This window comes from Phyllobates terribilis, unplaced genomic scaffold (assembly GCF_046119375.1).
Source record: "Phyllobates terribilis strain yellow unplaced genomic scaffold, ASM4611937v1 Scaffold_2__4_contigs__length_985480577, whole genome shotgun sequence".
Classification (NCBI taxonomy): Eukaryota; Metazoa; Chordata; class Amphibia; order Anura; family Dendrobatidae; genus Phyllobates; species Phyllobates terribilis.
The window spans coordinates 386936795-386962124 of NW_027362762.1; the positions used below are offsets into that span (position 1 = coordinate 386936795).

Below are 25330 nucleotides of genomic sequence, written 5' to 3' on the forward strand. Positions count from 1 at the left end.
GCTCTGATAGAATATCAAAGAGCTGCAGCTAACCAGTGGCCACTGATTTGGCTGCAGCGGTCAAGTGACACAACAGTGTCAGGTGGCCTGTTGGGAACTGTAGCGCCTACATCACTGAAACTGTGGTGCTGCAGGAAGTGAGTATGCACTGTTTTTATTTTTTAAGGCACTGACTACATTGTTAAATAGATCTCCTATACTTGATGGAGCTGATATTCTTACTTTGAAAATCCCTGCTGAAGTGGCTCTGTAAGAGTATGCACTCAGAAAATGCTAAAAAGAGGGAACATATTTTTTTTCTATGTAAAAACGACATGCTGATCGTATACGTTCAGGCTTTGAGGGTCTTTTAACCACGTCAGGTTTCAAAAGACGCCAAGCGACTGAAAGAAGTGACCTGTCCATTCTGCAGACGCTCCATACTTACAATTCATTGGGATGTCCAGAAGATGCCCAGGTGTATTTTTGAGCAGTTTTCCAATGTCTTTACTTCAGAAACCATATGCTGTTTCTTCATTGTTGAATGGAGAAAAAAACTACTGGAAAACAGTAGTAAAAAAGCAGTGGAAAAGCGCTAAAAAACCCCCGATGACGTAGGAAACGACTAAAAAGAAACAAAAAAGACGCTCCAGAATAGACCCCTCCGACATGTCCTGAAACTGTTTATGCTTGAAATATTCATCGGGTTTGTTCGCCTCAAAAAAAAGATTGTGTGCTCATATACTAAGGCTGCCTTCTAATGTCTGTGTGGGGCCGGTCAGTCTTCTCCCAACAAGAGCTTACAGCCTTCGAGTCTGGTAATTGTGAAACGCATGTGAATAGGGCTTAATCCTGATATTAACATGCCCGTTTTTATTATTATTCCTTATAAATGTTCAAACAGGATTACACTGCCATCCTGACAAAGGTTTTCAGCGTAAGTACACCACTCTCATCAGGTCTGTTTAAGTATACTGTTTAGATTCACTTTAATTGAGTGTAAGTGGCTTCTGAGCGTACTGCTGCCTGCAGTGTGGATGTACGTATTACGGCTCGTCAGCATTGTAACCTCTCTGTACATATGTACTTGTTTTCGGAAGCTGTGGCCGGGCTTTGTTCTCCACATGATGATTGCTGACCTTCTGGTTTTATCTAGACTGGGATCACATCTTTATAGAAGGAGAGAAACTAATGCACATGCAACCATTTTGTCTTTTTATATTTGACGCATGAAGATTTTGAATGCATTTTTGAACCAGGAGAGGATCCTAAAGGAATAGGAAGCATATAGGAAAGTTGTATTCTTTGACCCGGGAATAGGAATTAACACTGCTCCAGAGCTGCCCTGTGTAAAGAGGGTCCTATCTCTATCGACAGGCAAAAGCTTATTCCCAGATTTGCTAATTCTCCCCTATCCATCTAATAGGGGAGCGGAGGTATGCATGTGTGAGCTCCACTCCATTCATTGTCTATGGGACTGCTAGAAATGGCCTACTCTATAAGACCATGTGCACATGTTCAGTATTTGGTCAGTATTTTACATCAGTATTTGTGAGCCAAAGCCAGGAGAGGAACAATCAGAGGAAAAGTATAATAGAAACACGTCACCACTTCTGTATTTATCACCCTCTCCTGATTTTGGCTTACAAATACTGATGTAAAATACTGACCAAATACTGAAGGTGTACATGTGGCCTAAAGAGGACTTCTCACTGTATTTTTATATTAAACAGATTCCCTCCTGTTTTTCTTTTTCTTCTGTGCTCCAAAGTTATGATCGCCAATAATCTTGGTGTATATATTCCCTTCAAGCAACTGCGCGCACACCACAAGACTTCTCTATGGCTTGCTTTGCCAGAATCCGAGGAGAAAAAGCAAATGTTCCCCAGAGAAGACCTGCGGTATACCCCGAGTTGGTTGAAGCGAATGTGTGACCATGATTACCAGGTGGCATAACTTGGTGCAGCGGCTATTGGAGGAGTACAGTGTAAGGCCTCCTTTATATAAAACACATATGTGAATAACAGGCACTTGTGTCATCAGTGTTTTTCCGGTATGGATAAAGAAAGGAATAAATGACTGCTTCTCCTATACTTTGTGATGTTAAGCTCAGACTGTACTGATGCCATCCGTGTGCTGTACGTGTTTTTCACGGACCCATAGACTTGTGTTGGCCCTTATCATCCGTGCTGCTGGAAAAAACTGACATGTTCATAGCACCATTGGTTATAATGGGTACGATTGGGAACAGTGAAAATAAAACAGATCCCACATGTACTGGAAACACTGACGTGTGAAGGGGGCCTGAAGAGGATTTTTCACTGGATTTTATTTAAAGGGTTATTCCCAGAATTCTGAGTTTTCTTCTTTCTATATAGGGTAGGTTATTTCTGGCAGTCCAGTAGACCATGAAAGGAGCAGAGATCAAGCTCCCCTATTATATGGATAAGGTATAATTTACAGTTCTGGGAATAACCCATGTATAGGCTAGGTTCACACGAGCGTATACAAATCGTTCATCCAGAAAACTCGCAGGATTTTTTTCTCGCTTGTCATCTGTGTACATTCGTTTTTTTGCAGCAGCTATTAATCATTTACAGGACCATTTCCAGCTTCCTATTTTACAGAATTGCAATGTATCCATAAAAAACTGATGCTGTACTGTGGCTCCATATGACATCAGATTTTTTTTTTGCTTACTCAGACTTGATGAATCTAGAAATGAGTAAATTCTACAATTAATTTCACATGCAGATCTGGTCAGTGAAAAAAAATCCCTCATCTGCGCTGCCCCATTGAATACCATTGGTCTAGTTTCTAGAGACTCGCCCTTTCAAGTCTATGGGTGCACAAAAAATGGGATGCCATACGGAGCCACAGTATAGAATCTGTTTATTATGGATACATTGCAATTCTGTAACAAAGGAAGCTGTAAATGATAATGGCTTACTGTAAAAAACAGATTGTATACGAATGACAAGTGAGAAAAAAATGTCCATGCTTTCCAGACGAAACTCTGAATCTACCTTCATAGTGAGTTACTGATAAACAGAAGTAAGACCCTCTTTACACTGGACAGTTCTGAAGCAATTTTCTATATTTTTTTATTGTCCGGATTGTCACGGGATCCAAATATGAGAATAGAACTTTCCTATATGTTTTCTATTGCTTTAGGATCCACTCCTGGTTTTGATTACAGAAAACTCATTCACAATCTTCATCAAATGTTAAATCAATGACGCCAATTGGACTAGCATTTACTTTGCATAGGTAGAGTGCCCTCTAGTGGTCGTATTATAACATTCAGCATACACTGGATGATGATCAGCTCACAGTCAAAATTTCCAGTGAGTATTATCCACACAAAATGTGATACTGATTTTTGATTTACTCTCCATTTTAAGGAAGCTATGAAGAGTGACCGTAAGGAACACATTGCCTTGTCTCTAGACTTCTAATCCCATACAGAATTCTACTACATTAAGTCCACACTGTAAAGGCCGATGTACACATTCCTTAGAAACTTGTAAAACTGTAGGGGCCCAGTTGGCATTCAATTTGCAGCTGGTTATAATTTGCAAAAAAATGCTGCAATGGAGTAACCAGAACTTGTGATGTTCCACCCCACCAACAAATGACCCTTTGTGTGGATTTCATAATGCTTGTGGTTGTTTTACTTCACATTTTCTTGGAATAGTTTTGAGCTGTAACAGTTGTTAATTCTTCTTCATTCACATAGCCTGCGGGGCATTTCTATTGTACCTTGTAAAGCAGAGAGGATAATAAACTCATAATAAGGGGCGGGCGTTTACAGTGAAGGCGGCCCACCCTTCTCTTCCCTGCTAGGCTTTTGAGGGAGAGTTGGGACGCCCCCATACACATTGCGGGGAGCTCCTCTCACTTCTGCATTAAAAAGTGCTGTTAAAGTAGAATTTCTAGATGCCTGCCATGTATCAGCAGGTCTTGTGCATGGCCACAGAAAAAGTTCACCCGTCCTATTTATTAGTAGCGATGAGCAAATCAATTCGCAGGATGCTGGTCCAGCAGCCACATCGGTGTTCTGTGGACAGGAATACTGTGAACTGACGCCTTCCTCTTGGCATCCCCAGCCCCTCTTTTGATCAGCCGGCCTGGTATCACACTTCCCAGATTACGTGGTGCCAGGCCAGACAGTCAAGAGGAGAGAGTATGTCAGCAGGTAGAGGGGGTTTGTAGGGTTTCATCCGGTGGCCACTGGATTGGGGTCCTGCTAATTTATTTGCTCAACTCTATTAATTAGGATAAGATGCATGCTCGATGACTGAGTCCTGGCAAGCAGACATAGGTGCAATGTCAGCAGTGCTTCTTGTCTCTTAATGCGGAAGTGAGCGATGCTGGATGGCTCCTAATAAGGGCTTATTCAGACGTCTGAGATCGGACCACAATGCACGGACTGGCCATTGCTCTGCTGACCCGAGCATGACGGCCTCATAGAAATACATGGAGCTGTCACACTTGAGTCGGGAGACTTGAGGCCAGTCCGTGCATTAGCGCTCCGTGCTCAGACCAGTTTGCACCAAACCAAATTTGGACAAATAGTCGCACAATCTACACAAGGTTTCCAGGGAATAGACTAGGTGTATGAATATGAATATACTGTTCATATTCCCACCTGAAAATCTGCATAGCCATCCACATGTGGCAACATTTCTGCAGCTTGTGGCGGTGGATTTGTTGTGCAGATTCCGCACCCCAAATCTACCACAATTTACAAGTTAGTAGAATTCTGAAAACCTCATCCACATCTATCAGAAAAATTCTGCAGAGAAATATGGGCATACTGTGGAAAGCTTGTAGATGTGACGCCATCATTGTATAGGGCAAAATGTGAGACCAATCTGCGCCTGTAACACTTGCTGATCTTGCTGCGTATTTGGGGCAAGGATACTGAACATTGTTCGTTCTGCAGCATGCCTGAATTCACCTTAGGTGTTTAAAGCTAATCGTAAATGGGATTCATTCAAACTAAACTTCAGCAAAAGGATTTTGTGGGGCAAGGAAGAGGCTGCATCAGTAGTCCGTGGCCACCGGACCAGAGTCCTGAGAATTCCCTTCTCTGCTGGGAATGATTAGTAGTCCATGTGCTATGCAATCCTTGTGGAATGATGCAGGCAAGACGAAGCATTGGGATTCCAGCAGGGAAGAGGACGTTCTCAGGGTTCGGACCCGGCGGCCACTGCCTACTACTATGGCCGCTGGGCCACGGTGGTGCGAATCTTGTAAAACCCTTTCTGGACAGGTTACGGATTCTGCAGCTGCAGTGTGAGAACCCAGCCTAACCTACGCAATTTTTCATCATTTATTTCTCACACTTGTAACATTCTCCTATTACATTTTGCTTTTCTCTTTAATGGTTTTCTCTATTATTTTTTTGCCTTGAAAATTCCTATCATGTAGTGGTTTACATGAAGTGTCAGATCTCCAGCTTCCTTCTTTGCCAGAAGTGGCTGAGTATAAGATTTCCTTTTAAGGGTACTGAAACATGCAGAGTTGTTCTTACCATGACGGACACATCGCTCCTCGTCCTGTAGGGGGCAGCACTGCCTCAGTAAAAGCATACTATCAGCGTCTGTATGGGAGGAATAGAGAAGGCAAAACACTAGTAATAGTGTAATAATATACACTGAAATACAATGAGAAATATATATATTATTCTGATGTGAAATAAAAACAAGACCGTACCAGTGTGGAGTATTTAAACATTCTGTTGTCCATGCTTTATACCTGTCCTAAATGCATGTGTATGTTTGTGAGAAAAAAATGGGACTTTGCATCATGGATGTATTGTCCCAAGGAAGCCCTTATCTTAGGGGTAAACTGGAGCAAGCCACCCATACACATTCAGGCTAATGTTGGCCGAACTGTCAAATATAGATAGGTCTGTGTCTGTGTGTGGGAGCTCTGGACAATTCATTGTTGGGGAAAATATCGATCCACCATGTCTGAATTCTGACTGCTGGATGTATTCTGTCCCAGAGATAAGCCATCGCCAGACATGTCTGATACTGCTCCCTCATAGAGATCACAGCTCTTGGATGCCATCGGGTGAACCATCTTTCACAAACAGCCATCTAATGTGTATGGTAGGCTTACGACCTCGAAGAGGGCATCCAATGGAGGTATGAAACAATTTTTTTCTAATTTATGATAGTCCTGCCAAAAAAAGCTTTTTTTTCTACTTTTGTGCAGTTTTTAAATATATTTTGTGTGTTAGGACATGTTCACACTTACTTTTCTTGAGCAGTTTAAAAACCACATGATTTCAAGTAGAAGCCTCTTCAGGAAACTCTCCAGTTTTGGAGGTGTTTTTATTTTCCTGTAGTGTTTTTGCAGCCTTTTAATTGGACAGCATGTAGTTTGTGGAGGTTTCTTTCAAAATCCTCTACAAAGAAGGGACGTGCACTTTATTTTTTTTCACCAGGAGTTTTTCAAGTCCTCATATACACAAAAAAAAAGTGTATTTTGCATAGAAATGATTTGGAAGAGTTTTCCAAGAATTTTTGAAGCTGTATTTGAGAAGGATTTTAGAAATGATCTGCCTAAAATAAAAATCAGTGTGAACATACCCTAAGAATATTCACACACCATCTTTATCAGGTGGATTCCTCATAGAATCCGCCTAAAAAAAGCGCTGAAAAAAAATTAACATAGTACACGGCAATGTCAAAAGTACATTACTGTGCACATGTTCCATCTTGTGTCACTTCTTGTAACCTCCTCAGGTTCTGAAAACCTTTGAAGCTTTTAGAAGAAGAGACAAGTTGATTCTTCGGTTCTTCGGGCGGCTTCTGCTAAGAGCCCCTCCGCCACTATTGTGGAAAGTACAATGAGAAGATGCCTATGGCAGAGCCACTGCAAAAGTCAACTGTAAAGCTGCCAGCGGAGCTGATTCTGGAAAAAGACCGGCAACTTTTTCCTGAAGCAGCTCTGCCTTGAAAAATTCAGCCGAAAAAAGGCATCATGGGCACCTTCCCTAACAGCTGAGGTTTGTTTTTTATTGGAGTTTTTGGAGCCGAATTGATTATAATTTCTCCAAAATGCTCTTTAAAAAATGGAGTTTCTGCTCCAAAAAGACTTGGGGCCCAATTAATCAAAGCTTTTACACAAGAATTCTGCTGTAAAAATCTTTGAAAAGTTGCAAAGTTTTGGCACAACTCGAACTTTCCCTAAAATTCTGCAACTTTTGGCGTTTACCATTTTCACCCATCTCTGAGAAAGTGGTCAGAGCTGGGGCGGGGGCATGACAACTGCTGCTTGTTGAATTCATAATGAGCGGTGGTGTTTGCTATGCTACAAATTTTACTCCAGTCCCCGACTGGAGTAAGACTAGTCATAAAGTGCACATGGAGGTGCACGCTACTTCTCCAATGGTCCTGATTCATGAAGGGGCATGTGCCTCTTCATTAATCAGGAGCGCCTGACTCCAGCACATCCCCTCATCATAACTGGCAAGAACATTCTACAGATCTGGCTGGAGTCCATACTAGTCCGCCCTTTTTCCAGCATTGCTAGAGATGACTGACAAGTTTTTTGCGTATAGAGACACCTGTCAATCACAGCGATGGTAAGAGGCAGGCAGAGGTTCTAGACAGATCTGTAAAAGAATATTTTCTCTGAAACGCCGGAGCGTTTCATAGAGAGATCTACCTGGCTGCAGCTGTATTAAAAGACTGAACATCTGCGCTGCATTGTAAAAACGACTTGCTGGTCGTATGTTCAGTCTTTTGAGCTTTTTTTAGATTAAGGTTTCCAAAGACGTGAAGGGCTTAAAAAAGAGGTGAGCTGACCGTTCTTCAGGCGGCTTGGACGCTGCTCACTATTTTATGCAAACAAGTTTAAAAAAGAAAAAGGCCAAAGAAAGAATGAAAAGACAGGTAAAAAAGCCACCGGTGTTTTACTGAAGTGTCTGCTACTTGAAAAGCTGGGCATTAGTTTTAAAGATATAGTGTGCACATACTCATTGAATAAGCTTCCTATTAATTTCAATGGAAAAAGGCCTATGGTGCTGTTTTTACCATGTAGAGAACAATAAGCAACTTGTAATTCTTGGTGCGATTCTACTTGAAAAAAACGCTTCATATTTTCTGTGGATCTCTCGGGCAGAAACACTCTTTGAACATAGCTTTAGATTTAACGAGGCACTCCCATCTCCAAGATCCTATCCCAAGAAGTAGTAGTTGTAATAATAGTAATAATAATCATATTAACAAATACCTCCAATTAGAAATGTAGTATAGTTCTTCTGATTTGCTATGTCTTACCATATGCAGGGCATTGCAGTAGCTTGGGTATCCATGGTTACGGCCACTTGTATAGTGAGTTAGTTGCTAGCGGTCGTAACCATGGTTACTTAAGCTACTGCAATGCCCTGCATATGGTAAGACATAGCGAATCAGAAGAACTATACTACATTTCTAATAGGAGGTATTTGCTAATATTATTATTATTACACCTACTACATATTGGGATATGATCTTCAAGATGGGAATACCCCTTTAAGCCCGCCATACACATTAGCTGGCTGCGGGCAGCTGTATAGGCCAGCTCTCCCAGGAGAAAAAGTGATCAGCACTCTGAAATCGGACATGCCCTATAAACATTTCCCCAAACAATCAGAAATGCAGGGCTCCCATACACATTAGACTGTCGCAGGTTGGACAGTCAGCACTGTCTGTCTATTTTTCCTTAGCCTTTCTGGAGGACATTATACACCTCTCCAGTGCACTTCCAGCCTGATTTGCTTATGCTTTCTATACAAGGTTTCTTGTGACTGGCACATCCGCTCTCTACAAGAATGGTATAATTAAGGGCCTATGAAGTCATTTTATAATTACGGTTTAATTTGTGCAAGCCACTTGTGAGAATGGTCCTGAAAGGCCTGGCAGTGATGGGGTTAATGAGGGCTGCCTGCTCCCAATGCTCTTCACTGTGTATAGCTGTTACTGAGTAATGAGCCCCTCTTGGTGATTGCCCTGTGCACTGATCAGCATTGCATGGTAAACTAGTAAATTCGGATGTTTTATGACCTTCTGTAAATGTGCACAGGAGGAAGCACGGCCCAGGAAACACATGTATGTGCCAATAGCTGCTAAGTAAATGTATACTTTGGAAGCTGTGCTCATAGTCGCTGCCTTGAATGGAGGAAGAGTATGAGAGTGTCAGTCTCACCATTACTGTACTCTGAAGGTATGTGTCTATGGGAAAAGTTGTCTGATCCTTGTGGATTTACAAAATGAGCTGTGAAACAGTCTTATTAAATACTAGTAAGTAGAAGAGGAAGTGACCTGCAGTGGATGGCTAGTAGTCAGCCATGTTTATTTGCCACTGTTAGCACTTATAGGTACCAGCCAGAGAACCCAGGATCCGTGATGTATGGTCTCCGATTGCTTATTAGTGGTTAGATTACATTATTGATGGCATACAATCCATACTATGCTCTGATCATATGTTTCTTCTCCAGTTCTGACCTGTTCTCCCTCCGCAGGTACGGCAGCCATACACCTGGGTGAAATATCGGCTGATATCTGCCGGCTTCACCAGGGTTGGCTGCCAGGCTGATCTGTATGAGAATTGGGGGAAGGATCAGTCATATTCCAGTTATCATTTTTTACATACACGGTACTGTTCTTGTGCTGCTGCTACTTTTGATGATCACTGAGGGTCACTGTGGCTGTACCCCACTTATTAGTTTTTGTAGATGACCTATCATTCCTGAAGAATGGTAACATGTATAAAACTGGCATGCTATTTCTCCTTAGTGGTAGTACTAGGAACGTTTCCAAAGAGCTCCTTTAACAAAATAAAGCAGAAATAAAACCAAATAAATAGTGCCTGGGGGGTCCATGTGCCCTATTGCCAAATCAACCTCCCGTATTCTCAATAGTACGTGGCCGGAGTACATCCTTTGTTACAGACTGCACTGACATTGTAGTGAGGGGGGACCGTTTTAGCTAACCAGTAACCATTTATTTTGAAAAGGCAGTGGGACTAGCCGAATATCTAATGTGTATATCAGCCTCTAGGAGAGAGTGTATGTGTGGTGTCACAAATGGGTATTTTAGATATATGGTCACCCTTTAGGGGCTATGTATACTCCCCTCTCTAGAAAGGGTACAGCCAACAACAGTAAAAAAAAGGTTGCTGTTTTTTTTTTTTTTTGTTTGTTTTTCCATATTTTGCCTTTTTTATTCCATGGGTGAAATTCACAGGAAACAATTGGCATTGTGCAGATTGAGAAATCCTCAATGCCTGTCGATTCATACCCTGAATGAGATTTTCAAAATCTCATTCACCTCGCTGCTGCTTTATTCCACTGCCGAATTATTTTTTTTTTATCAGCAAATTCACAACGCCACAACGTGTGCACAAGCTCAGTTGTAATCATTCATTTATGTTGAAGGGAACCTGTCCTGTCTGATAACGCTATTAATCTGCAGATTAATAGCGTTATGTTGGTGCCCAGCTCAAGTACTGAAAGTGCGGCACTTGGGAGAAAATGCACTTTATTTCTCTTGGTAGCCCTCGTATATCAGTCATGCAGGTATTCCTGGAGCAATTACAGTCACTGCTCACTGTACTGAGCGTTGTAGCTGTACTCACAGCCCACAACTGACTGACAGCCGGCTCTGCACTAATGCACTGCTGAACTGATACTTCCCCGCAGTGCAATGTTAACATGAAATGAATAAAAGCAATTCATCCATTGTTTCATCGGGTTCATTATATGGTAAAAATAACCTAGTAACATGATTCTCCAGTTAAGTATGATGATGGCTATACCAAACTTATAAATCAGAAGCTTGTAAACAAAAAACAAAAGTTGGGCTATTTCCTGCTCTACATAGCATGCATCTGTTGTCAATTCTGATGCATGCTCGGTATGCACTCCCTGCTCTATATTCCTTTGAATGCGCAGTGACAGTGCGCCCCATTACCGGGTCTAATGAAGTGATGAGTGGGCAAGAGAGTGCACTGTCATTTCACATTGAAAAGGAGGGAAAGCATAGACATGCCATCCCCAGAAACAGGCTGTATAAAGCCAGAGCTGTCGGTACCAAGAAAACAAGTAGGTGAGAAGGTGCACGTAACGGTTTGGTCACACCAAGGATGCATTGAGCACCTGTACATCGTTTTAACAGTCATTCTGTGTTGACGGACTCCCTTTAAGACTAAACTCAAGTTTTAAGGGGAATCTGTCACCAGGTTTTTGCCACCTAATCTGAGAGCAGCATAATGTAGAGACAGGGTACTGGGTCATTAGGTGAAAGGTTGGGAGCCTTGGTAGATCATTATCTTCAACCTTTAGTCCACAATCTACCAGGGTATATTAGAGACACCAAAGCTGTAGTTTCTACTTTTGATAATTTTGAATGGAAGTCTTCATACAAATGGTTAATTTGTGATGTGGTTGGTTTATATCCATCCATACCACATAATGTTGCTATTGAATGCCTTTCATATTTAAAAAACAAAAACCTAGCATATACCCAACATGTATTCCGACTTTTCACATTTCAGCGGTTTCATTTTTTACTTTCACACAATTATTTTTCCTTTGATAAAATGACAGAAACAGGGTGTGAGCGTGAAGGCTAAATTTTCCTCTTCTCTAGCAAACATTATTATGGAGATCTGGGAAGAGAAATTGTTACCAATATTATATGGTCGTTTCATAGACGACCCACTATTGATATGGACTGACACATCTTTAAAAGTACTTTCCTTTTTTGCTTCAATTCCAATCCATATAATCTCAAATGTAGTATTTTTTTTTTTATCCTAATGAAAGTATTTTTTGGGGGATATTTCACGAATTGGTAACCTTTCTTCTAAAAGCGTCAATGTAGTACCTTTTATAAAACCCACTACTTCCTTTTGTATACTCAAAGCACAATCCTTCCATCCCCCACATAGAATTTAAATATATTCGGGTGAGAATTAGTACGCGCTCTGTTAATGAAAGCCGTGCAGTTGAGTGAGCGATGCTGGGATGTGTTGTGCGGTGAAGCTCCGGCCACAGCCCTGTCACTCAGGGAGACTGGGTCCCGCCTCGGTGATGCCGGGTCAGAATTTTGACATGACCTCACCGGACATCAGAGGCAGCTGCAGCCGGGGGTCACGTGACGGGGATGAGCGAGCAGCGATAGCGCCGCTCACAGGCACATTTGGAAACGCAAGGTATTTGAAGAAAGCCTTATTTCCAGGGTTTAAATCGATCTGCTCACTACACATTCTAGAGGTCGAGCTAAAAAATATTGTTCCAAGAACAGAAAAAATCTTCTCATTAATACTACCCAATATTGCAAAAATAAAGTAGAGAATTTTGCTATGGCTTTTTCTACTCAATTCAGTCCATAATCTAACGAAATATAATAGATATAATATTTTTCTATCTATATAATGAGTTTCACTTTTTGTATTGAAGAACTGAAATTAACGTTTTGATATTCTAATTTAGTGAGATGCAACTGTATGTGCCTTCACATAGCCTCCCATGCACAGCATGAGCCCCCACATAGCCTAATATATACATACAAACCTCGCATACGCACAAAAAAAAAAAACCATATACGGTACTCGCCTCGCTCTCTGCCTCTGCTCTCTCCTTTTGCACTGACTCTCCGCTGTGCACAGCTGACGCGATGAAATTATGTCATCACGTCTGCTGTCTCACACGCTCATTGGTGGAAAATGGGGCCGGCAGCCCCGTCCTCCACCAATCTATTCACTGCTCTGCATCTCGAGGATATGGACAGCGGGCGCAGGCATGGTGAAGCCCATGGGCCACTGTTTCAGCCCTTCGGCTTTCTCGGTCCTGGGCCGGACTGGAATAGCCAGAAGATTGGATGTTCCCAGATCTGACATAGAATATCATATCATCTTCTGTACATCACCTGTTTACACAGAACAATGTGCTGCTGAGAATGATTAAGCTTACTTAAAAATAATCATTCTACCTAATGTACAAGGATGATTGGCAGCCTGTTTGGACAGGCCAGTAATTGAGAAATGAGCTCTCCCCATGATTAACTAGCGCACTACTGCCAGAGGCTACACCAGGTCCATGGTGCACATTACAACAGGCTCTTTCAGTACTGCAGTGACCGAATACTTACTACTATTACCCTGCAGGGCAAAAATGTCACATTTTCTAGGAATTCATTCTGAGAAATGAAGACGAGTCAGCCACAGAGCACAGACTTGTATTCATGGTTAATTCTCACATGCTCATTAAAGTGAGCGATTACCATGAAATGCATCACCCCAAACACTATCGGGGCCGGGTCATATGATATCTGATCACCAAGCAATACTGACAATGGCAGGAAACCTGTCATCCCTCTGATTAATGGTCACCAAAACAGAAGCATTTTTATGAAAACAAAATACTATACAAAAAAAAGTAATAAACTTTTGATGTTTCCTAACTTTAAAATATTCCATTATTTTTTCAGTCTCCAAAGCAGAGTGAATATTCTAATTAGCCGTGAACATGTTACCAGTGCTTTGTTACCGCCTTTCTCCTCTCTTGGGTTCTGATCACATCTGCATTGGAGGCAAATTGCCATACAGAATTTGTAAAAAAAAAAAAAAAAAAAAAAGTTTAAAAGTGCAGCGTTATTTTATCCAGCAAAATGGACAACTTATTACATTCCATCTTAATGCAGTCGGACCTGTTGGTGTCAGTCATATCACTGATCTTCCCCTCTGGTTTTTGGCTTGTATTATGAAACATAAAAGCAGATGTGAACAAAGCTTTAGTGGTCAGTGGCCAAAAGCTGATTCACACAACGGTTTGGTTGCGGTAAGCAGCTAAGACAGTTCTTCTTTCAATCAGCTCTGTTTTTTAAACCACTAAAAAGTTGCACTGTGATTGGTTGGATCCTAAAGGCAACAAAGACATTTATTTTTTTTCTCTTAGGGTATGTGCACACATTGAGTATTTGCAGCAGATGTTCTGCACCAAAAACCAGAATGTTGGCAGGAAAAACAATGCATAAAGTACATGCGGTTTTCACATAGTTAAAAATAATTCGCATGAGATTTCAGAAATATCTGAAAAACACTTGGAGGGGGGGTGGGGGAGTGGGAAAAGAGCAGTGTGTGAACAAGCCCTTAGGCTTGTCCCCTAGTAGGACGTCTAGAGGAGGATGACCAATTCTGATTGGAAGTTCTCCTTTAATCTGAAGGTTCATCATTTAAAGGGAACCTGCCACCAGTTTTGTCACATGACAAATAAAACTATGACCTTATTCAGGGCCATTGCTGCATTTCATAAATGCCTACATAACCCCCTGTAAACACCCCAAAAATCTTTTTAAGTTCTTCTGCGCTGTATGGAAATCGGGTCGGTCCGGTCCGATGGGCGAGGTTTCAGGCCCCTCCATTAATGATGAGCGAACGTGCTTGGTTAACCCTTTAACCGAGCACACTTGGGTCCTAACCAAGTATCTACTGCGTGATCAAACTGTGTTCGAGTCGCCACGACTACATGTCTTGTGGCTGTTAGATGGCTGTGACACATGCATTGATTGCCTCTTTGTTAGGCTGCTCCCCATTCTCAATCTTTTTAATTGACTTGGATGATGCCTCGCGATGATTCCTCGCGTCATCCACATTGCCTGGCGAAATTTTGCCTGACTTCCCCTACCGTGGGCACATGCGCACTTATGTTTTCAGCTGTGCCCGCAGTAGGACAAAGCATAGTGCGCAGGCACGAACCGTGATTTCTGTGCGCAGGCGCGTTATTTAGCACAGCGGTATGGATGATGTGAGGCGTCATCTACGTCAATTAAATAAGGAGGATGGCGAGCAGCATCCGGGAGGAGGGATGGAGAGGCCCGAAACCTCGCCCATCAGACCGGACCAACCCGATTACCATACAGCGCGGGAGAACTTAAAAAGGTTTTGGAAGGGTTTACAGGGGGTTAAATAAGTATTAATGGGATGCAGCACAGCCACTGAATAAGGCCATACTTTTAGTTGTTATGTGACAGGGCATTCCACAGTCTGACTGCTCTAAAACAAGAGATAGTAATGCTGACACTATATCAGCTTTTAAAAAGGGCTGGATGATTTACTCACAACAAATAGCTTTGTGGGTTATAGATAATCTAGCGATAGAGAGTGTACAACTGGTGGAGAAAGGCTGAACTTGATGGACCTACGTTTTTTCAACCTATGTAACTATTTTTTTGTTGAAAGAACATTCCCAGAAAGATTTTTCATTCATCGCCCAGTTCCATTTAACATGTATGGGCAGGTTGAATGATCATAGCTGGCAATATGTATCGGCATTACTAATGTTCAACCAACAACATACTTTAAAGGGAACCTGCCTGGAGATTCATGCTGCTGGAGCCACAGGCAGCATGGATCAGACACTGGCTGCATTATTGCAGCTGTGTACGTTTTAAACTGATGCTTCCGCTGGTTTGGGACTATGTGTCCTGGATGACTAGTCCGCTACAGGACCCAGCAGCTTCTCTCCGCTGCTTAAGACTTATTTTTTTTTCTGTGTGTTAGTAGAGGGAGACGAGACCTGTTGCTCTGGAGAGCTGGTGTGGAGAATCTGCATAGTCCCCGGCCACCATTTCAAAATAGATAGATTTTTTACACGTGCCAGGCTGCAATAATGCAGTGTCTGATTCATGCTGCTAGCAGCTTGGATCCTTTAAAGGGAATCAGGCAGAACACTCCACCCCCCCAAACGATTTCTATGGTCATGTTGCGCTGTAAAATATGTCATCCACACCTTTACTGATGCAACATGTTGCTCCGTGTCTGAAATATTGTTGCTTTAATTCATATACAAATGAGGCTTAAGTGCTATGGGAGTGTCAAAGCATTTCTCAAGCATCTGCCTCTATTCCAAGCCAAGATATTTTCCTCTGCTTGACTGACAGCTCACCCACTGTGCAGTGCCAGTAAGCTGTCATTCAAGCAGAGGATGTGGAGCGGAGTGGGGAATAGAGCAGGGAGGTATGGGCTTGGGAAGTGGTTTGACACTTAAAGGTGTTGTACGATCTTCTAATGAAAGTCTTCTGAATCCTTATAGTGTGCCAACTTCAAGCTGTTAAGATTCTCCGGTGTTTCCGGCGAGAGCAGGTATTCACGTGAACACATGTATGGGATTTGCATACTTCCAGTCACATTCCAACTAGACCTGCTCAGCTTTGATAAACAGTGGTGAATTGATCGAGGCACGTGACAGCATGTATGCAAATCACATACTTGTGGTCATAAAACTGCCCGCTTTCATTGTCAACAGCGGAGAATCCTGAAAAAGTGCGCTGCACATGGTGAGAGAATTGAGACATCTTTAGTCACAGAGTGACTGCTGACTTTAATCAGAAGACTGGACAACCCCTTTTAAAGGGAACTGATCATGTAAAATAACGCTATTAACTTGCAGATATGGAGTTAATCTGCAGGTTAATAGTATTCTGACACCGTGCGGTGCCGACGCTGAAAGACCCGCTGCTGGTAGAAAATTAACTTTATTCCCCCCGGACAGGCTCGGCTTCCATTCATGGGGGTGGTGTCGGCACGGGTTCAGTCACCGCTCAGTGTATAGATGGCGGCTGTAACCGTGCCCCTGTCACTGACTGACAGCAGCTCAGCATTCGGACTGGCTCTTAGTCAGTGCTGGGGGGGCCCACTTACAGATGGCTATAATGTCTGGTGATGGAGATCTCCCTTTCTTTATCTGTCTGCGTATTACTATGGCAATCCGTCTGATGAAGGTCTAGTTGTGTAGGCTGAAACGTCACATCTCATACATAATTAGAATGATTTATTGAAAAAAAAAATGTACTGAGACTTCTTAATTAATTTTGAATTTTAGTGCATCTTCTGAATTTATTCCCTACTTCATAAGATTTTATGCTTTACAACCTAGTAACCTGCAAGACCCACAAGGCCTAAACCATGTGATTTTGCGAGGAAATGGCGAGGCACGTGTTTCTGACTGTCAGCCTTGTAGTGTGTGTAGGAGGTCTGAGTACTTCTCTGTAGATGACGTGTCGCCATAGTGCGGTACAGAAGTTGTGACAGGGCATTACAGCAATGATGTGTTCTGGAGTCACTATAGGGATGGATTACTGTCAGCCCTTGTGTTCCTACATTGTCCTCTCATGCATACAGCTGGCATTATGTTGTGTGGGTGACCGTCCACTTAGCACAATAATGACACTGTGTGCACAGAGGACAAAAGAGGAGCCAGCGAGGCCGCCCCCAGCAGCCTCCCGAATAGCATGCTGTGGACCATCCCATAGGTGTGTAGGTGATAAGGGGAGCACCGGCCTGTTGTAGGGTGTGTGCTTGTGAGAAACAGGAAGCTGCTGCTGGTGCTTCTGGCATAGACTCCTCCGCCTGTAGTACTGCAGGTGTGCAGCCCTCTGTCTCTGCAGGCTACACTCAAGTTGACTTTTTTTTTCTGTACTTACATTTTTGTGTTCTGAAAAAAAAAAAAAATGAGTGTATTACAGCTGAAAGCACTGACACAGTCAGACCTGTACAGGAGGAGAAAGGAGCGTCCTGACAGCGTGGGGCTTAATGGATTCCATGGAGATAAGCTGAGGTGAGTCCTAGGGGATTCCACTCCCCGTTACTTTTAGGAACTTGTTTGCTGCAGGTATTTAAAGTCCTGTCTAGAGGTAACCGATTGACCTAGGTGGTATGGGGTAAGTGGACTAGCTAGTAATGTACACTACCCATAGCGTTGTAGGGGTTAATCACTGCTCCTTTCTGTCATCTGTATGTAGGCACACACAGGTGAAATGTCCGGCATGGAGGTGTTAGTATGAGGCTAAGAATGTGGCTCTGACCACAGGGCTGCGTCTTGTCCTGGCCTTTATCTGCACCCTTATCCTGGAGCATGTCGGGTCCTGCTCTGCTCCACACTGGCTGCCAGTGCTGACTGAAGGGGCTTTAGGGAAAGAATGCGGTAGAACTACTTCTGACCTCCCATGGGCTGATCCCAGGAGCTGGAATGCTTTTCAGCATGACTGCATGCCTGCCGTTATGGGGGCCGCTAGTCGTGTGCTAATGCCTGATATCGTGAGGGGTTTCATTACAGCTCATATGGTATTTTACTTGCGATCTAACATTGTCCCTTTAGGACATACATGGTTTAGGTGCATGCGACAACCTCCTTTAAATATTCATGGTGATTATTTCTCTTTTAAACCACTTTTTTTCACTTTTTTCCTTAGTTTTAGTCCATTGTACAAGTAACGTCATGCGAATTAGTGGTAATGTAGTGTTTATTGGGTATAGTCAACTGAAACATATGTTCTTTGTCCGTGGGTGGTTGCCAAGGTGCGTGTGTCCTCAACGCCAATCTAAACCTTGTCATCTGATCCATGCTGCTACTGACGCACATCTACCCTTCTCCTTGTGGACATTTTACATGGGCTTATACGAATGTTCTGGCTTTCTCATTCAGCGTCAGAAAATTATGATGAAGTTGAAAAACAAATACATAAAGATGCCACTTTGTATGAAACGGTTTAAAATGAGAAGTGTAAACTCCCGATGTGCCCAGTGTAATAGTATTGGACTCTTCTCACATACTGCTTTTGCACAGTTTACTTGGGCATGTGCTCTAGGAAATCTGATGTGTAAACAGGACTCATGCAAGGACCTTTTTCACATACATATTAGTCTGTGGTAAGCCAGCAGCTACATGCTGAAGGTAACCTGCATTATGACGCCATGTTGAACAGTGTATTGTACTATTCTGTCAGGTTTCTGTTAAACAAGTCCATAGGGCTCCATTCACCCAATAAAGGGCAATGAGGGACCTTTCATTGGATTTTTTAATTTAAACAGACTCCTCCAATTGCTTCTGTTCCACCGACTCTGCAAGTTTTTCTTTTTCTTCTGAGCCCTTCTATGCCAATATTATGCCCTCCTAGTAATAAAGAAGTACATTTTTCCTTCAGCCAATTGGGCGTATACTAAAAAACTTCTGTGAGTGTTGCTGTTTTGATTGGCCAGCCTCTGATGAGAAAAGGCAAATGGCCACAGAGAAGTTCTGTGATATACGCCCAGTTGGCTGAAAGGAAAATTTGCACCACTATTACCAGGGAACTTAACTTTGGGACAGTGAAAAAAGAAAAACTGCCGCAGAATCTGTTGAAATTAAAAAAAAAAAAAAAAATCTTTAAATGTGCTCTTTTTCACCTCGATTAGATTCCTATGAATTTGTTTAACAGAAGTGAACCAGGCACTTCACCATGGAGTCACAATGCCGTGTGCCTTCTGGCTTACGTTCCAGAAAAAAAAAGATTTTTAACTTTAGGCAAAGTTAGGGAAGTTTTTTTTTCATTTTAACCTGTATTTTAATTTTTTTTTAAGCTAAAATAGCTAAAAATATCTATACACAATTTTGTTTTGTTTTTACAAAAGGGATTTGATTTTAGAGAATTTCTTAAAACATAATGACCACCAGGATATGCCATCACAAAGCAGCTTTGGCGACAGCCACAGACATTCAGTGATTTGGAGCGTACTGGCTTCATCTTCATCTGTACGCTGCTCATGTGCTGGGTGCCACCAAAGGTGTCATGTCATGATGCACCCCTGACAGAGGGACCAGTCCGTGTGACTAATTTTAAGGTAATGCATGAAAACAAAACTTGTACAGGGCGATGGTTAGACAGTCGGCTGCACTTTAAACCGATATTGACACTTTACAGTTGTAAAGGGTTTGCCAGTTATATCAAACTTTGCACAAAAAGCAAATGCACAACCTCAAATCAAAATTGCCTAATTTCCCCTAATTTACTCAGAGCACTGATCCTGTAAAAAGTGACTCACAATCTGTTTCCTGATCCTAGTTATACCCTATTATGGCCCTCACTGCCCACAATCGGGTTAACACTTGATTTAAAAGGTTATACTCAGTAGTAAGGAAGAAAATATACTATAGCCTGCTAGATGAGGCACTAATGTACACTTGCTCTACAACAATGATCATAGTATGCGATGTATCTGTCACAAAGTACCCTGTGTATACCATCTGATGTCTGTGCAAGTACTGTAGTATACCACATACAGTACACAGGATATTGTGTGGTCTGTAGTCACAGTATTATATATACATCATAGGACATCTGATGTTCTGTAGTCAATCGCGTATTATCCTGTATTTAATATGGGAATCCGGGTGCAGGATTCTGTATGGTCAGGGCTGCCGTTGTTCTGCTGGGTTCAGTGAGAGTTATTGCAGCAGCTTGAACTTTTACACAGGTTAGGTCCCGCAGATGGCGATTTAAACGTGCACTGACCATGTAACACAATCTGCATGAAAGATCAAGCTGCTGCAATAACTCTCCCTGAGCCTCATCAGAGCAGCGGTGACCATTACACAGAATCCTGCACTGGATTGATTCAGAGATTAACCACGTCCTATCCTACAAGTAGAAGCATTTTCTTTGCTCTGTCCTGAGCCAACAAGACTGCTACATCACATAGATCTTCCACAATCACCTCCCTATCTGTCCCACAGCAGCAATGTTCTTTGCCCAGGCCTCCTCCACACATTGTTGCTGCTTCTACAGGACTCCAATAGTGGCTACGCATGAGTTATTATCAATTTTAGAATTCTTGCAAAAAGAATCCTTCTGAAGAGACAGGGCAAATTAATTGAATTGCTTTGATTACTCGATAAAGTGTGGTATAATATATATATTTTTTGTATTTTATTTTTTCACAATGGGAGCCAGTGGGGGTGGTGCTCCACTATACGTCTTCATTGTGGCATAAGTCTGAGCCTTGTGTAAGAGGTATATAATGGGAAGTCTCTTTTAAAATATACTGATGATGGAAGGCCCAGGTGAAATATGTGCAGATCTCACATAGTCTAAAAACCTGACCGACTAGTTATAATAAGTTGTGAAATGGCTGAAAAAGGATCCACCATGGATGTTGTAGGAATACTACCAATAATACCAGTATGATGGATCTATACTGAGCCTTGCAATATGTAAATCTGGTTGAGAAACAGGATATTGAGTAGGCTGTGTGTCCGTGATTCATCAGTGACATGCGGTGAGGTGACTGCTTTCATTGATGGCAGTTGACAGAATGACTATCATTACTGGATCCTCGGGCTCAGAATACTCAGTACAGGAGCTCATATCACTAGTGGTTTATCTACTTGAAGCTTATTTCATTGTTTTCTTGTTCACAGTAGCTGGTTGGTATATTAAAAACAAACCAGGAATCACGAAGAACAGGTTGAACTGCAGTGTAAAGCAAGAGGGTGGGGGAAGCAAGTTATAATGAGTTATGTAGTTTTAGTGGTGGCACCAATTGTAAGTTTACAATGGACATAACCAAATGTGCATGTTAAATAGAGAGGGCTGGCAGTGACTGATTATATGTACAATTTATTAGTGGAAGAACAGCCCCATTCTGTTAGTATCAGATACAAGCACATCCTTTCCATATGTCCCGTAGTAGATGTATGGGAAGTGCGTACCCGACTCATGAATTTTTAGTGTATCCATATTTGACCTTGATATGTAGTTAAGAGTTGTCATTAGCCTGTACCATTCTCCTGCATTTGTCATAGTAGGATCCAGACCCTCACACTTTCTCCAGTGCAGGAACGCAGAGAATTTGATTCATGTAGATTTTAGGTAAAAAAGCAAAATCTACAAGATGGAGCTATGCTAGTCTTTTTGGAGGCTTCAGCACACTGATCTGTTGTCCCACTTGGACGATGGTGGCCAAAATCTTTGTGGACGTCAGCCTATAAAATACGGTAGCTTGTGTGTAGGAATGACAGTAATGTTTCCATTAATACTACAAAGGATAGTTAGTATAGTCATTTGTAATTCTGTGTCATCATGCCTACCTGCAGTGTTGGCATCTATACCATCTCCAGGTACAAAGTCACCGAGACAGACACTGGATGTGTAGCGCTGTGAATAGCATTACACGTGCTGCAGGGGTTTACCAGTTTAACTTTCCTTCTTTATTTGTAGCCCCAGGGTGTCAGTATGTGAAGCATGCCGTCTCCTCCTCCACACGCCCTACTGCACATCAGCTATTTTTTCCATGACATGTAGTCAGTGACTGTAGCATTAGTGGATTGTTTTTTAGCATACATGTAAACATTTGAGCTTTATTGTGTTACACTTTTATAATGGGCTGAATATAGAGGCAAATGACCAGGATCAAGCCCAAGGCTCAACAGCCCAGCTACTAGCAAAGGGGTTTGTACTGGGGGGCAGTTGCCTTCCAAAAAGCTATCAGTTCCCATCTTCTAGAGCTTCAGTGGGGGTCCATTATGTACTGGGAAATATTAGTCTATATACAGTGGGGAAAAAAAGTATTTAGTCAGCCACCAATTGTGCAAGTTCTCCCACTTAAAAAGATGAGCGAGGCCTGTAATTGACATCATAGGTAGACCTCAACTATGAGAGACACAATGAGAAAACAAATCCTGAAAATCACAGTCTGATTTGGAAAGAAATTTTTTTCAAATTTTGGTGGAAAATAAGTATTTGGTCAATTACAAAAGTTCATCTCAATACTTTGTTATATATCCTTTGTTGGCAATGACAGAGGTCAAACGTTTTCTGTAAGTCTTCACAAGGTTGGCACACACTGTTGCTGGTATGTTGGCCCATTCCTCCATGCAGATCTCCTCTAGAGCAGTGATGTTTTGGGGCTGTCGCTGGGCAACACGGACTTTCAACTCCCTCCAAAGGTTTTCTATAGGGTTTAGATCTGGAGACTGGCTAGGCCACTCCAGGACCTTGAAATGCTTCTTATGAAGCCACTCCTTCGTTGCTCTGGCGGTGTGCTTGGGATCATTGTCATGCTGAAAGACCCAGCCACGTTTCATCTTCAATGCCTTGCTGATGGAAGGAGGTTTGCACTTAAAATCTCATGATACATGGGCCCCATTCATTCTTTCATGTACACGTATCAGTCGTCCTGGTCCCTTGGCAGAGAAGCAGCCCCAAAGCATGATGTTGCCACCCCCATGCTTCACAGTAGGTATGGTGTTCTTTGGATGCAACTCTGCATTCTTTCTCCTCCAAACACGACGAGTTGTGTTTGTACCAAACAGTTCTACTACTATGGTTTCATCTGATCATATGACATTCTCCCAATACTCTTCTGGATCATCTAAATGCCCTCTAGCAAACTTCAGACGGGCCCGGACATGTAATGGCTTAAGCAGGGGACACATCTGGCACTGCAGGATCTGAGTCCCTGGCGGCGTAGTGTGTTACTGATGGTAGCCTTTGTAATGTTGGTCCCAGCTCTCTGCAGGTCATTCACTAGGCCCCCCCTGTGTGGTTCTGGGATTTTTGCTCACTGTTCTTGAGATGATTTTGACCACACGGGGTGAGATCTTGTGTGGAGCCCCAGATCAAGGGAGATTATCAGTGGTCTTGTATGTCTTCTATTTTCTAATTATTGCTTCCACAGTTGACTTCTTCACACGAAGCTGCTTGCTTATTGCCGATTCAGTCTTCCCAGCCTTGTGCAGGGCTGCAATTTTGTTTCTGGTGTCCTTTGACAGCTCTTTGGTCTTCACCATAGTGGAGTTTGGAGTGTGACTGTTTGAGGTTGCGGACAGGTGTCTTTTATACTGATAACAAGTTCAAATAGTTGCCAGTACTACAGGTAATGAGTGGAGGACAGTGGAGCCTCTTAAAGAGAAGTTACAGGTCTGTGAGAGCCAGAAATCTTGCTTGCTTGTAATTGACCAAATACTTATTTTCCACCAAAATTTAAAAAAAAATTCTTTCCAAATCAGACTGTGATTTTCAGGATTTGTTTTCTCATTTTGTCTCTCATAGTAGAGGTCAACCTATGATGTCAATTACAGGCCTCGCTCATCTTTTTAAGTGGGAGAACTTGCACAATTGGTGGCTGACTAAATACACTGCTCAAAAAAATAAAGTGAACAGCCAAATAACACATCCTAGATCTGAATGAATGAAATATTCTCATTGAATACTTTGTTCTGTACAAAGTTGAATGTGCTGACAACAAAATCACACAAAAGTCATCAATGGAAATCAAATTATTAACCAATTGAGGCCTGGATTTGGAGTCACCCCCAAAATTAAAGTGGAAAAACACACTACAGGCTGATCCAACTTTGATGTAATGTCCTTAAAACAAGTCAAAATGAGGCTTAGTATTGTGTGTGGCCTCCACGTGCCTGTATGACCTCCCTACAATGCCTGGGCATGCTCCTGATGAGATTGCGGATGGTCTCCTGTGGGATCTCCTCCCAGACCTGGACTAAAGCATCCGCCAACTCCTGGACAGTCTGTGGTGCAACATGACGTTGGTAGATGGAGCGAGACATGATGTCCCAGATGTGCTCAATGGGATTCAGGTCTGGGGAACGGGCGGGCCAGTCCATAGCTTCAATGCCTTCATCTTGCAGGAACTGCTGACACACTCCAGCCGCATGAGGTCTGGCATTGTCCTGCATTAGGAGGAACCGAGGGCCAACCGCACCAGCATATGGTCTCACAAGGAGTCTGAGGATCTCATCTTGGTACCTACTGGCAGTCAGCACATGGAGGGCTGTGCGGCCCTCCAAAGAAATGCCACCCCACACCATTACTGACCCACTGCCAAACCAGTCATGCTGAAGGATGTTGCAGGCAGCAGATCGCTCTCCACGGCGTCTCCAGATTGTCACATGTGCTCAGTGTGAACCTGCTCTCATCCGTGAAGAGCACAGGGTGCCAACGTGGAATCTGTCAATATTGGTGTTCTCTGTCAAGTGCCAATCACCCTGCACAGTGTTGGGCTGTGAGCACAACCCCCATCTGTGGACGTCGGGCCCTCATACCACCCTCATGGAGTCGGTTTCTAACCGTTTGTGCAGACACGTACACATTTGTGGCCTGCTGGAGGTCATTTTGCAGGGCTCTGGCAGTGCTTCTCCTGTTCCTCCTTGCACAAAGGCGAAGGTAGTTGTCCTGCTGCTGGGTTGTTGCCCTCCTACGGCCCCCTCCTGGTGTACTGGCCTGTCTCCTGGTAGCGCCTCCAGCCTCTTGACACTACGCTGACAGACACAGCAAACCTTCTTGCCCCAGCTTGCATTGATGTGCCATCCTGGATGAGCTGCACTACCTGAGCAACTTCTGTGGGTTGTAGAGTCCGTCTCATGTTACCACGATTGTGAAAGCACAACCAACATTCAAAAGTGACCAAAATATCAGCCAGAAAGCATTGGTACTGAGATGTGGTCTGTGGTCCCCACCTGCAGAACCACTCCTTTATTGAGGGTGTCTTGATAATTGCCAATAATTTCCAT

At 42.8% G+C, this 25330-nt stretch overlaps 1 protein-coding gene and 1 long non-coding RNA gene across 6 annotated transcripts in view; one reads left to right on the forward strand and one right to left on the reverse strand.

Annotated features, from left to right (window-relative positions):
* Positions 1-22008, reverse strand: part of LOC141211432 (uncharacterized) — an 88979-nt gene extending 66971 nt beyond the window's left edge. Inside the window, exons 1-2 of the long non-coding RNA XR_012281412.1 lie at positions 21887-22008; positions 5519-5587 (exon numbers count right to left, since the gene is read on the reverse strand). This is a non-coding gene — a long non-coding RNA (uncharacterized lncRNA). The remainder of the gene's footprint in view (positions 1-5518; positions 5588-21886) is intronic.
* LIMS1 (LIM zinc finger domain containing 1) overlaps positions 1-25330 on the forward strand; it is a 77679-nt gene that overhangs the window by 18273 nt on the left and 34076 nt on the right. The window contains exon 2 of one of the 5 annotated variants that reach the window (XM_073664820.1): positions 17508-17599. The exons of 2 other annotated variants lie outside the window; for them this stretch is intronic. Coding sequence is in view for 1 of the 3 variants with exons in the window: in XM_073664816.1 (XP_073520917.1) it covers positions 17493-17599 (107 nt within the window). In the remaining 2 variants the exon portion in view is untranslated. Of the gene's footprint in view, positions 1-9087; positions 9205-17355; positions 17600-25330 lie in introns of those variants that run through there. 2 more of the 5 variants (XM_073664819.1, XM_073664816.1) reach the window with 2 other exon arrangements.